Source organism: Tursiops truncatus, chromosome 11, assembly GCF_011762595.2.
Source record: "Tursiops truncatus isolate mTurTru1 chromosome 11, mTurTru1.mat.Y, whole genome shotgun sequence".
Taxonomy (NCBI): Eukaryota; Metazoa; Chordata; class Mammalia; order Artiodactyla; family Delphinidae; genus Tursiops; species Tursiops truncatus.
In genome coordinates, this window is record NC_047044.1 from 55433613 (window position 1) to 55449090 (window position 15478).

A 15478-nucleotide genomic window follows, 5' to 3' on the forward strand; every position below is an offset into this window, starting at 1 on the left:
TCCATGTAGGCTCATCAGTTGTAACAAATGTACCACTCTGAAAGGGGACACTCATAATGAGGAAGGCTATGCATGTGTGGGACAGGGCATATATGAGAAATCTCTGTATCTCTATTCCATTTTGCTGTGAATTTAAAACTTCTCTAAAAACTAAAGTCTATTAAAAAGTTAAAGGAGGGAGAGCAGGCCGGGACGGGATTTGAGGGGAAACTTCTGTGGTGCAGGTAATGTTCTCTTCTTGAACTGAATGTGTCCCCTCTGTGTAAATCTAGTAAACTGTATACACGTGAAAACAACAATAGACATTCATTTCAGCCCTTAGGAATGGCTTGCATTTTGGCTGTGTCTGACTTCCATTGACATTAATCGGATATGTACATTCAAAAAAAACGGCAGTGCAGATTTCATTTCAAAGTTTAACATAAACATTTATTCGTCATTTTAATTTTAAGTTAATAAGAAATACAGGTTTTTTCCTTACATATTATATAAATATACATGCATATACTTTCTAAGAAACAGCCTAGGCCTGAAATAAAAATTAGTGAGCAGTAAGAAATAATAATTAAAATACAATAATAATAGAGTACAAAGGAACACATACAGTGCTAAATTGCATAATTCAGACAAAAAAGATGTAATTTTTTTTTGCACTCCTCTCCCTGCAACTCCCCCCAGAAAGGAAGAAATAAAGCTCAGCAGACAGGAGCACTTATGATCAAGGGAAATATTGGAAAACAAGTAGCACCTTTGGTTAATAAAATGATTGTCAACATTTATTTCCAGGAAGCCTAAGTTGAGCATTTCTGATTTTCTAAAGAAAATAAAACTAGTTAATATGTACCATGAAGTTTAGCTGTTGCATATTTCAGCATTTGCATAGAATGTTTACTGACAAAATAAAAATAAACCTTCAAAACAGAGTATCAATTTTAAGATAAAGCAAATGTTACATGTTTGTTTTCCCCATTTTTAAAAATTAGCTAGAGAATTCCCTTGATATACACTGAGCCGTTGAAAATTAGCCAGAGAAATTTTCTAATATATATTCAGTCTCCATCATAGAATACTGTAGTATTCATTTAATAATCTAGGTCCATCAGTTCATTTCAATTAAGGAATTATTTTGTGCCTAGCACTTTGCTAGGCATTAAAGTTATTATAACTAAGATAATATCCTTGTCCACAAGGAGCTCACAGTCTAGTAAGAAATAGATAAATTTGAAAATACATTCAGAACCACAGGCAAAATATGTACTCCCACAGAGTAATTCAACATTTGGTTCCAAGTTAGTTATATAGTGAAACTTAAAAACCACAGTAGAGATTTTTCTAAAACATTTTGTCCCTATAATATCATAGTATAAATGAAAGTTCAGCAGTAAATGGTTCAGTAGTCAAACAAGCTTGCTTAAAAATGAAGTCGGAACATACTGAACTAAATAAACTTTTAAAATGATCAACAATATAATATATTCCTGATTTAAATAAATGTACACTATATTTATATTAAAAACAAAATACACATTTGTATGAAAATACCAGTTCTTTCATTTTTGGTTAATTTGGTCCCACATATTTTATTTGCCCAGTTCAGAACTACTACATGTACAAAAAGTACAGACATAAATATATATTCCAAGATCAAATCACAGTCACTTTAAGTACATTCATCTGTAAGAAGGCAAAAAGAAGAGGGTTCTATATTTAAATAGAACCCTCTATTTATTGACAGGCACTAATATTAATTATTTTATACCTTTTTGATTTTTTTAAGAAAATGAAATATGTACAGTGATGATTTAGGTCATGTAAAAACAACTGATTGGATCACCTTTGGTGTCAAGCAAAGCTACCTTTCTCTTTAATTCACTAACATAGTAATTGTAGTTGATAGACCACGTGACAGTGTGACCATTTGTTCAGTGGTCTTGAAGATGCCTACAGAACAAACAAATCGACTACATTTAAATTTTTTTCACTTAAAACTCATAAAAATACAACCTAAAATATAATTTATATTTAAAAAATAATTCTATAGATTAACCCCTAAATCCAATCCCTAAAGATTTCTTGCAAAAGTTATCTAAGTTCAGCTATTGCCAAGGAATGCTTTATGTCTGTCTTATTAGAAACATGTCATTATGTATAACTTTTATCCCAATAATGTTACTTTTAATATTTGCCCAAATGTAATAATGGTATAAAAAAAAACATGTGTTGAAGAAATATAAGTAGTAAATGAAATGTTTTCCAAAATTCCTTAAAAATGGGGAATTATTCATTCTAGGAAATGTTAACCAACATGCTGGTTTAAAATATTTGGAGGAACATGCTTTTAAATAAAAAGCTTCAAATCGAATGTAAAAGTTTAGCAAATATTTGAAAAGATCCTGCTCTTCCATCTTCAAAAGAGGGATTTCTATGCCTAATATCTAAGTAATGTGCAATGCCATTCTTACCATCATTACTAAGAAAGAATCTTATGTTATTAAGTTGATGTACTCACTGTAGCTACAGACTCCACCCCGCCATCACAATGACAATGCACATTTAGCATCTGGATGTCAGTTTAGCTGAATCTAACCAAACACATCCAGACATGTCACTGACTGTAAGTGTGTTTAAGGCCCTTTTTATGAAAAAGCTTACTGTGACACATCAGTTTATCAAAACTTTTATTAAAGTATGTTCTTAGTGTAAATACCCTTGATGAACTAAGCAAACAAATACTGAGTACAGATTCCTGTTTTTACACTTTTACAGAGTGAATTCCTATTAGCAACCACTCTTTCCCTTCACCAGGGATTTTACTTAGGAGTGTTTTTTGTTTTTTTTTTTTTGAACGAAAGCAAAAGGGAAAAATCTAGAAATAAGATCTAGGTAAGATGGGGCTGCAAGTAGATGGTATCTCTAAAATAAAAGAAACTGTAGTCTTACTGTTGCCAGACACCTGTTGTAGATTTCAGTATTGTTTAAGTAGGTGAAATGACCATTTAGAAAGCAAGAACTTTTGAGATAGATTTTATTCTACTCTATTAACTCATCCTCAGATTCTTAGATCAAAAAATATGGTGGGGGTCTTCCCTTCTCCTCAAGGTTACACAATAGCGAAAATTTCTCACAAATTAATAATTTAGCAAACTTGTATTGCACACTCTGTGCTCTGGCATTATACTTTTAGAAAAGAAGTGAGTGAATGATGCTTCTAAAACAAAATATGAACATAAGCAAAATAAAAGGAATTAATGGAATATGGACACATGGATTCTATAAACAGGTTACTGCTGAGTATTATTTTAATGACTTACATATTGCTATAACAACAGATATTGTGCAAAATCCTTCATCCCAGTAGTTATTACGTCCAATTCACTTAGAATTATCTGCTGTGGGAATCAGCAAATATTTTTCAAATTACATTTATAAACGTCATTTTGCAAAGGATGATTCAATTAGGAGAAATGTATTCATTTTGGAAATAAAGGATTTATCAAGTAAGATTAGAATATGTGTTTCCAAGAAATATGTATTTAGCCTATAGAATTCACTATTACAAGTAGGATGGCTAATGGAGAAAAAAAGTGGGTTAGAAGTTAAAAGACCTGGTTCTATTTCCAAGACTGCATTTACTCAGAGGACATGTATATGTTTAGGCAAAGACCTTACCTGCTCTAGTCTTATTCTGTCAAAATGCAGATATCTAACAAACCTAACTTTAATATATCAAAACAAAAATGCAATACAAATCAAAACACAATTACATATAATGCTTAGAAAATAAACATTTTAGTTTACATGTCCTTTCTCACTAAATCCAGAAATATTCATGCTTTAGTTAGAAATAGAAAGCATGTGGCAGAAAAATAAAGTCCATTAAATAATATATCAGAAACCTGTACTCAAATGAACAAGTTATATAAACTGAGTTTAACTGAAAAACGTTTTTTTTAAGATGCATATAAATGTAAAACAACTAAAAACTCAGAATAAAACACTTAGAATATGTTTGAAAATTTCACCCTGAAATTCATATGCAAGAAGAATCCCATTCTTTTGTTCATCTGAACAGAACTTTTTACTGACTTATGTCTTAATAGAATGTTGAATACCAATGTTTTCATACAGAGCTCTCTAGCTTATTTTGCCATATTTGAATTTGAAACAAAAAAAATTTTCTTTTTACCATGTAAAGAAAAATATTTGCTGATATGGTAATGAATTTATGGTCACAGAATCATAGTCTACTGAAATACTCCTGAATATTACTCACCTTATTAACAAGTACATATGAAGACTGAAAAACATGGAGATTATGCAAGTAGTGGAGATATAACTAAACCCACCAAAGAAACAAAAATGCTGCACTAAAAATGTCCATAATTAGATAAAAAATGCTAAAGAAGTTGGCCTAGACATTATGAAAAATGATGAAAGAAAAATAATTTTTAAAAATTATTTTAAAAAATAAGCATAGGGAAAAAAAGGAGGGGAGGAAGGTACATAGCATGGGGTTGGGATGGGATAAATAATTTGGTCTAAAAGTTTTCATATGTCCCACTAAAGTAAAAAATTCTTTTTTGCAATAATCCTTTTCCTCTTAAAGTAGAGACCTAAAGTTATGATTCTCATTGCTATAATAATTCTTTCATGAACTGAACATAAGTGAACTAAAGTGAAGGCAAAGCAGAAGACTAAGATAGACCAGATCATAGGACCTTGAAGCATTAAAACCTAAAGTTGTACAATTTGATAACAAAGAAGAGAAAATCAGAGCTACAAAAGAGAACGTGAACTCAGCAAATTATTCCTTTTTTAAAAACTATCAATAAAGATAGTTTGTGATTTTGATTATACAGGCATTATAATTAATTACTAATAATTGGGCTTTTCAGGTTTTAAGTGCATTTCTCAAATGTGAGATCGTGCACATAAATATGTAGAAATCAAAACCTAAAAAATAAGTAGGATGAGTAAAGATTTAATTTCAATTTTTATCTCAATGATTTTGATGCTTTTTGGTATTGTGAATTGTCATGGCAAGAATCTAGTTGTTATAATGTATCTGTGATGTAATTGCATTGAAAGAGCCTACAGGATGACATACAATGATGCTATGCTGTGATGGTAAGATTTGTTTCTCAAAATTTTGGCACTTTAAGAGAGTTACAAACATCCAGAATAGTAAATGTCAAGGACAGGAAGATCGATTTTTCTAGATTCTTAAAAGTCATATTCAGTTATCTATTTATCATGCATAAGGAAGATTCATAATAACAAAAACTCTTCTAGAATATAAGCACCCTCCTTATCCAGGAAACCTCAAGCCTACAGTCACATGAGTTCCCTTACTGGTGAAGATGAGTGGTCTTAGCCAAAAGTATACACTGATGACTCCAGGAACATGGTCATTGCTGCAAACCCAATATATAGGACCAGATGCAGCATGAGTGACTTTGTGAAAGATGTATGACATTAGAAGTGCACCATCTGAAATAGAGCTAAAGAGAACAATATTCTAAGGATGCCAAAAGTCTAGAAGAAGAAGACAAAAGCAATGGCATTTGTTCTCTCTGTAGAACAAAGGGACGGAAAGGAGAATAACAATCCAGATGTTCAGGAAACTTGAAAAATTAGTTACAGTGTAGTGGCAGTTGCATTAAGTGATGCCAATAAATATATACTGTGTAGATGAACCAAATCTTTTGTATCTGATAAGATTTTTACAAATTTTTGGTAGGTTGGGATAATCCTATAAGTGAGAATCACTATAATTCTGAACATAATGTTTCATAGTAAGTACTTTTAATTTTTGAGTCATAATAAGTAGCAACTAATATGGGAATTACTTATCCATAAAGAAAATAGCATTTTTCCTCTAAACCCAACCTAAGGGAAAATATATTATGCCTGAGTCATATAAATATTTCATTATTTTTATTAAAAAAAGTCACATTGAAGCAATTACAGCTATTATATAATCATTACCATTATTTGGGATAATTTGCATTGGTTAGAAAAGCAGGCAAATTGAAATTATATATTCAGGTTATAGCAAATGCAGTCTCTAATAAACACTAAATAAATCATAATACAGATTGCAGTTGAATCTAATTGGTTTACCACAGTGTTTAATTTTTTTGTATCTATATTTTATCTACCATTGTATCTACAGCTTCTAGGGGGAGGTGACATGGCAGTGAACACCCTAGGGGCTCTTTCTGCTTTTAAGTAAACCTGAGTTTTTCTTCTGGTTCTGTCACATACTACCTTTTAACTTTGGGTAATTTGTGAACTTCTTTGTATATCTGTTTTTTGTTTTGTTTCACTCATCTATTATATCAGGCCAATAGCCTCTACCTATGATTCTATTTGAATATCAAATAGGCAAAATGCAGGAAACATAAATATCCATTCCCTTCCCACTTCACATCTTTTTTCCCTATTAATTTGAGCCTAACAATCATGATTATTTTGTTTTATTAAAAGCCTGCAACATTGTACATATAAGAGGGTTTTTTTTAAAGGTATTTTTGGATGGAAAATAAGTTTCAACTAACTGATTAAGTATATCTCTACATTTTATAACATCAATATAAAAACTTACATTTTCAGCATACGTCTTATGGTCTTTTTTTTCTGCCATGTACGGCCAGAGACGGATGAGTAAAAAATACCTAGATTTTTAAAGTGTACTTTCAAATATATCAAACCAAATTATTTTACTTATTTCCTAGTGTCCAGGGGAGACCCATGAGATAAGGTGGTTAGAACTTGGTACTAAAGAAGTGAAATTTATGAGCCATGTCAATTTACACTGAGAAAACATCCTGTCTTCCAATGTGAAGGACACCAGAACCTGACCCAACTGCCTCTTAAATGTGTGCTGGTTGGCTCCAAAAAGGATCAAGAAAGAGGATGGGCATGTGTCAGGACATGTCTATATCCCATATTGCATTCATAAATTAGTGAAGGAACATTTAAGATTAAATGGTGAAAAATACGAGGAGTCTTGTTATCACAAATGGAAAAATACTTAAACTAGCCAGTGATCATGAATTATTTTGGTACCCAGGTTTATGATAACCTTCCTTCTGCACAATTCCATAACAGAAAAATGGACTGAAAGGTATTTTAATGGTTTCTGACTTTGCTTCACGGTGTCTTGATCATCTAAAACCTGTCATTCCCTTGGGGAAGAAATACTTTCTGACTAATCATTAATTGTTGCAGAAAGCCAACTATATTTTCTCCTTCGTTTAGGCAACTTTATAATAATAAATGTTCTAGGTTGATATTTTCTTCTCAATCTCTGAACGATTCTGTTCAAGCAACAAATATTCTAACAAGTTCAAGAGATTTGGGAGAGTAAACAACTTGAAACATTTATTTTACCCTGAAACAATTCTGAAAACTGTATGTGAGTTTATATCACTGTTTCAAGTGTGTTGTGATTTAACTTTCAACATTTATGTATAGGAATTAAGAGGCATACATATTTGTAACTTTGTGCAGTGCTACTGTCAGGCATGACTATACATCATGTCATGTGCTTTGAATGTGCAATTTCACTTCCCTTTCTTTTTTTAACAATTTAATATAATCAGTGTTAGGAATGAAAAGTTAAAGAAGATGATCAAAGAGCAATAGAACAAATACAAATTGGTTTTGACTTGACAAGAACCTCATCAGCAAGTAAATAAACCTCCTTCCATGGAGAAAGCCACTGGAATGCACCCACCAGCAGGTGATAAAAAGGACTATGCCTTAGCCCTAAAACCCCATGATCATTACTTGTCCCAGAGGTCTATTATCTATATTAATTTAAATGTGTATCTTCAGAGAATTCAAGGCACTTTTTGGGAAACATTTAAGATTGGAAAGCTACCGAACAATTTATGATGTCACACTTTTTATGACAAGTCACAGTTGAATACAAACGCTAATAATATGAAAATAGCTCATTCAAGACTCAAGATTGGGTGAAACTAAATTAAGAACAAATATATATTGTCACATTTTCCCTGATTTATTTACCTATGGTATTGGCACATATTGTTTTAGTTAATATTTTAAAAATACAAATATCTTTATGTAAAAAAGTGAATGTTAATTGAAATACGGAATTTTATATAGCTTGCTAAACATGAGCCACATGCTTAAACAGTGCCTAAAGTTTACAAATCAAATCCCTAGTGTTAACTATCACAAATGCTTGGAATCCAAGCGCAATCCTAAAGGAAATAAGAATAGCACCTGCCTCTATTGCAATAATAATAGTAAGAAGAACGGCAGATTCCTTTTGACATCTTAAGAATGACATTACTTCAATAATCAAGAACTAAATTCTTTTTATTAATCATGACCTTAATTTAAACTTCAGATTTATAAAGGTGAATATTTATAACTTTATATCTAACGTATAAATTCTTTCTTGTTTAAAAGTACTTACTCAAAATGGTATTTATAGTTCTGAATGCACAGATCTATCATATGCCTCTGTATTCAAGAGTGATTCAGTCCCAAATGTTTTCATATAGTTATGAAAATGAGAAACTGCTAAATTAACCTGGGTTGGCATGTTGCAGGCTTCTTTCTCTCAAGTTATAAACTAAATCTACACTTTCCAAGTATATATCAAATCATACACAACCTCCAGTTCTAGAAGCCGTTTTTAAGTCTCCTGGTTTAGTTATGCTCGCAGGCAGCAGGAAAGCTTATCGGTAGAGGGTGGAATTTTCAAGTGCTACCTTTCCTATAATATGAGATATTTTCAGTGGCTGAGTAAAAAGCCTGTTTGGATTTCTGTTTTTTGCTTTTGCTTGTCATGGAGGAGAGGGAAATGAGAGAGCTTGGAGGGCTCACTATAAGCACCTCCCACTCTTAGCTTTACTCAGATGGATTACTGATAACAGTAACCCTCTGATCACCACTGTATGTTGGGAAAAATTAAAATTTTGCCTATGTGTAAGCCTGTCAACCAGGATTCCGGTTGATTCCACTTCGATGTCTCAGTTATAACAGTGAGTCTGAATTGAGTTTGGTTAAAAGAAGTCCCTGATTACTTTCTGGATTACTAACTAAAATCCTTTTAAAATCAATAGACAGCTCATTGCTAGGAGTCATTTAGGCTTTTAATTTGATTTACATATTAGTAAATTCTGAAAATTATTTGAGGGTTCTATTCACTAGCACCAGGTACTTGTGGTCCTCCTCAAAGAAATCACATGCATGCATGAATCAAATCAGACAATGCTCAGAAATAATAGTTTAAAATGGAGTTTTTTCAAATTTATTTCATATATGCATATGCTTTTTTTTTTGCAGCAGTTAGTTGTATTTTCAAATTAAGGCCACCCTCATTTTCACCCATGTTCTTATCTTTAAAATCCACACTGTAAAGTAGTGTGTGAGTGTCAGTGTGTGTATGTTCGGGTAAAATTCATTTCCTTCAATTCCATTTCACCCTTTAATAACAAATAAAAAATGAAATGTGGAGAGGATAGTCTTAACAGGATTAAACATACTCCTTCTAACTACTTAATCCAGTGGTTTGGGATTCAGATCTCTATAACCAAGATGGAAGTCACTGGAAGACTTTAAAATCATTTTAACCACCGCAGCCAGAGTCATGTATGGACATAAGCCCATTGCATGAATTCTTTATATGCATAATCTCAAATTTTAACTGCCCAAATAAATTTTACAAAACAAACTTTTTAAAATTTTGCCATTAAGGAAAACCTCTTTTCCATACTTACTTATGACTCCTCATTTCAACTAAAAACCTTCTAATATGTTGGAAAAAAAATACTCGTAAGAAAGTCATAAACACTGAAATGAGAGATGTGATTCTTGTTAAATATTAGTTTCTCTTTCTGAGGGATTAACCCCTGATCCTTTTGCCGTTTGACTTTTGACACTAACATCAGGACTTTTAGATGGCTTCAAGGATTCAGATTCTTGGGACTCAGGTGTATGTGTTTTCTTCGTTGTCTCTTTCAGCTTTTCCTTTGCGAGCAGTCTGTAGTTGATAGCATTGCCAATGAGCAGCCACACGCTGGCTAGGACTACAATAGCTCCACAGGCCACATACATGTATTTATATTGTCCAGTTTCATCCACCAGTTTACCTAAGAGACAAAGAATGTCTTTTAAGACAGCATAATAAATCAGCCATAAAATGTTAACATTTGCAAATAAATTCTTCTCCACACTGCATATCTATTTCTTATTTAAGTTAATACTAAATGAGAGTTTAATAAAGAAAAAAATATTCTAGATTATGACTTCCACATATGCATAGTAAAGGCATTTACAGGCACATTCTGCATTATATTACTAGTATATTAAGTTTATTGAAAATTACTACCCTCAATAAAAGTGTACAACCAAGATAAGCTAGGTATATCTGTGTTTGTGTATATATCCATAGATACATAAATGTGTGAGATACATTTTTAAACCTACATGTGTAGAAATACATATACATATTTACAAATGTAAACATATATATGAATAGATTTATAGCATACATATTGAGATTGCTTCAGCCTTTCCACATTTACTATCTTTTCGATAAAGAGGAAAAATTACATTCTTTAGGACAAATTCAGAGGCTTTTATAAGGTTCCTAGTGGGGGTAATATTTACTAAATGCTTTCTCTATGCCTAGCACTAGGCTAAATGCTTTATTTGTAATTTTGCATTTAATCCTTACAAGATCACTACGCAGTAATTTGACCATGGTTACGCAGCCAGTGAGTGAGTGGCAGGATCTGGGCTCTAACCAGTGTGTCTGCATCTTGTATTCTTAACTACTCTGTAAAATGGCTTCACCAAACCTCTTGGTTAAGTGTCATGTCACTTTTTAGGCTAATCACAGTTTTCCACTTTGTCTGAATCTAAATTATTAAGGCCAAACTAATCAGGAAGAAAGTTTTTGTTCCATTTGAGTTTTTTTTTTAACATCTTTATTGGGGTATAATTGCTTTACAATGGTGTGTTAGTTTCTGCTTTATAACAAAGTGAATCAGTTATACATATACATATGTTCCCATATCTCTTCCCTCTTGCGTCTCCCTCCCTCCCACCCTCCCTATCCCACCCCTCCAGGCTGTCACAAAGCACCAAGCCAATATCCCTGTGCCATGCGGCTGCTTCCAACTAGCTATCTACCTTACTACGTTTGTTAGTGTGTATATGTCCATGACTCTCTCTCGCCCTGTCACAGCTCACCCTTCCCCCTCCCCATAACCTCAAGTCCGTTCTCTAGGAGGTCTGCGTCTTTATTCCTGCCTTACCCCTAGGTTCTTCAGGACATTTTTTTTTTCTTGAATTCCATATCCATTTGATATTGAGAACATTGAAAACCAAGCCTGCTGCCATATAATTGCAAAGCTTACTGACTTTTAAACACGCTTCAGTTTATACTGTTTGTACTTAGTTTTGCCTCTTGCTTATGCAGGCATCTAATTCTTAACAATAATTCTGGCAAAATTTAGTATACACAAATCCATATTATTTATCATATGCATATTCCAGGTGATTCTGAAATACACCTATTTGTTTAGTCAGAATTTCCATCATTCTGGCTTCCCAGGTGAATTCTATCAAACATTTAGAGAAGAGCTAGCACCCATCCTCCTCAAACTCTTCCAAAAAATTGCAGAGGAAGAAACACTCCCAAACTCATTCTATGAGGCCATCACCCTGATACCAAAACCAGACAGAGATACTACAAAAACAGAAAATTACAGACCAATATCACTGATGAATATAGACGCAAAAATCCTCAACAAAATACTAGCAAACAGGATCCAACAGCACATTAAAAGGATCATACACTATGATCAAGTGGGATTTATCCCAGGGATGCAAGGATTCTTCAATATATTCAAATCAATCAATGTGATACACCATATTAACAAATTGAAGAATAAAAACCATATGATCATCTCAATAGATGCAGAAAAAGCTTTTGACAAAACTCAACACCCATTTGTGATAAAAACTCTCCAGAAAGTGGGCATAGAGGGAACCTACCTCAACATAATAAAGGCCATATACGACAAACCCACAGCAGACATCATTCTCAATGGTGAAAAACTGAAAGCATTTCCACTAAGATCAGGAAAAAGACAAGGATGTCCACTCTTACCACTACTATTCAACATAGTTTTGGAAGTCCTAGCCACGGTAATCAGAGAAAAAAAAGAAATAAAAGGAATACAAATTGGAAAAGAAGAAGTAAAACTGTCACTGTTTGCAGATGACATGATACTATACATAGAGAATCCTAAAGATGCCACCAGAAAACTACTAGAGCTAATCAATGAATCTGGTAAAGTTGCAGGATACAAAATTAATGCACAGAAATCTCTTGCATTCCTATACACTAATGATGAAAAACCTGAAAGAGAAATTAAGGAAACACTCCCATTTACCACTGCAACAAAAAGAATAAAATACCTAGGAATAAACCTACCTAGGGAGACAAAAGACCTGTATACAGAAAACTATAAAACACTCATATAAGAAATTAAAGATGATACAAACAGATGGAGAGATATACCATGTTCTTGGATCGGAATAATCAATATTGTGAAAATGACTCTACTACCCAAAGCAATCTACAGATTCAATGCAATCCTTATCAAATTACCAATGGCATTTTTTAGGGAAGTAGCACAAAAAATCTTAAAATTTGTATGGAGACACAAAATACCCTGAATAGCCAAAGCAGTCTTGAGGGAAAAAAACGGGGCTTGAAGAATCAGACTTCCTGACTTCAGACTATACTACAAAGCCACAGTAATCAAGACAACATGGTACTGGCACTAAAACAGAAACATAGATCAATGGAACAAGATAGAAAGCCCAGAGATAAACCCATGCACCTATGGTCAACTAATCTATGACAAAGGAGGCAAGGATATACAATGGAGAAAAGACAGTCTCTTCAATAAGTGGTGCTGGGAAAACTGGACAGCTACATTTAAAAGAATGAAATTAGAACACTCCCTAACACCATAAACAAAAATAAACTCAAAATGGATTAGAGACCTAAATGTAAGACTGAACACTACAAAACTCTTAGAGGAAAACATAGGAAGAACACCCTTTGACATAAGTCACAGCAAGATCTTTTTTGATCCACCTCCTAGACTAATGGAAATAAAAACAAAAATAAACAAATGGGACCTAATGAAACTTCAAAGCTTTTGCACAGCAAAGGAAACCATAAACAAGACGAAAAGACATCCCTCAGAATGGGAGAAAATATTCACAAATGAATCAATGGATGAAGGATTAATCTCCAAAATATACAAACAGCTCATTCAGCTCAATATTAAAAAAACAACGCAGTCCAAAAATGGGCAGAAAACCTAAATAGACATTTCTCCAAAGAAGACATACAGATGGCCAAGAAGCACATGAAAAGCTGCTCAGCATCACTAATTATTAGAGAAATGCAAATCAAAACTACAGTGAGGTATCACCTCACACCAGTTAGAATGGGCATCATCAGAAAATCTACAAACAACAAATGCTGGAGCGGGTGTGGAGAAAAGGGAACCCTCTTCCACTTTTGGTGGGAATGTAAATTGATACAGCCACTATGGAGAACAGTATGGAGGTTCCTTAAAACACTAAAAATAGAATAACCATATGATCCAGCAATCCCACTACTGGGCATATAGCCAGAGAAAACCATAATTCAAAAAGATACATGCACCGCAATGTTCATTGCATCACTATTTATAATAGCCAGGTCATGGAAGCAACCTAAATGCCCATCGACAGACGAATGGATAAAGAGGATGTGGTAATATATACAATGGAATATTACTCAGCCATAAAAAGGAACAAAATTGGGTCATTTGTTGAGACGTGGATGGATCTAGAGACTGTCATACAGAGTGAAGTAAGTCAGATAGAGAAAAACAAATATCGTATGTTAATGCATGTATGTGGATCCTAGAAAAATGGTACAGATGAACCGGTTTGCAGGGCAGAAGTTGAGACACAGATGTAGAGAACAAACGTATGGACAGGAAGTGGGGAAAGCCGTGGGGGGGTGGGGATGGTGGTGTGATGAATTGGGCAATTGGGTTTAACATGTATACACTGATGTGTATAAAATTGATAACTAATAAGAACCTGCTGTATAAAAAAATAAATAAAATTAAATTAAAAAAATAATAATTTCCATCACTCTGACAAGAATCTAGTTAGTGGCTTGTTATTAAATTTAGCTACTTGTGAAATTATTTACTTCAACAAAGTTTTCTGCTTTAATTAGGTAAATGTTAGAATGGACTTATTGGAGTTAATTTGAGTAAGTACGATATATACATAAAAAACAGAACAAAAATTGTGTAATTTAATTTTCCATTCTAACTTTAGTCAAATATTCCTATTCATACAATGATTATTACATATCTAAATACAAAAACATTAGTTCTTTTGCCCCATCAGAATTATATCATCACTTTGTATTGCCAAATCAGCATAGTTTCTAAATGTTTTGGGAATTTTTAGCATCAAGAAAGCAGATATGATTTCCAGAACTAAAGTTTCAGCTCTTTTTGAATGTAGCAGTGGAAGTTCGAGTTGAAAAAAATAAAAATAAAAATCATGCTCTCCCTGCCTTTCACTGTTGTACTAACAAGACTAGTAGCAGCAGCAGCAACTGTGTAAGAAGTAACTGCAACAACAGCGATTCATTCGAAAGTATTTATTGAGTGCCTACTATAAGCCAGATGCCATGCTAGCAGTGACTGAATGCTATAGAGGAAAAGCCAGTCTAAAAGTCAAGGAATATCAGGGATAACAGAAGGCAGAAACAGGATAAAAAAAAAGGCTACTCTGTTATGGCTATAGCCTGAAAGCTTCAACAATGAGCCTCAAATCAATTACTGCCACTGATCCCACTGGTGCAATAGTTTGGCAATATTAACAAAGTAAGCCCTCAAGGATACTGAAATTGATGTAAATATTATTAAAATAGGTCTCAGCCCAGGTAGAAATGGCCAAATCAGATTCATTCATTTCCATAGCACCCATCCACTGTGCCTATTGAGCTGACTTGATATTTTTTCATCCCACCATGGCTGGTGAAATAGATTTTTCTCTGTTGATACTAAGAATTTTATTGGTAATGAATAGACTTCTAAAACCCATTTGGTAAAACTAATTCTGTATGAAAAGATAGGCATATATTGGCCAAAATGAATAAGACCTACTGGCTTCATTCACTTTGAAAATTGTTTTGGTGCCCTGGCATATCTATAATGAGAGATATACCATCCAAAGCATCTGTACTAGATACCAGAGGACAGTCCTGGTGGACAGAAAAAGTCAACAACTATACCACTCATTCCTGACCAAATGAAAAAGCAAAAGGTACATGTCAATGGTGCCTTAAGATTAACAATTTAAGCATGAATTTTCCCACTTTCAAAATGATTCCTTG

The 15478-nt window shown here is 33.2% G+C and overlaps 1 protein-coding gene across 12 annotated transcripts in view; it reads right to left on the minus strand.

Annotated features, from left to right (window-relative positions):
• Positions 1–402: 402 nt before the first annotated feature.
• The window catches only part of SLC16A7 (solute carrier family 16 member 7), a 164576-nt gene continuing 149500 nt past the window's right edge, over positions 403–15478 (minus strand). For all 12 annotated transcript variants that reach the window (XM_033866362.2, XM_033866359.2, XM_033866361.2 and 9 more), the window contains one exon: positions 403–10133. In XM_033866362.2, coding sequence (XP_033722253.1) covers positions 9859–10133 — 275 coding nt within the window. In that variant the 3' untranslated portion in view covers positions 403–9858. The remainder of the gene's footprint in view (positions 10134–15478) is intronic.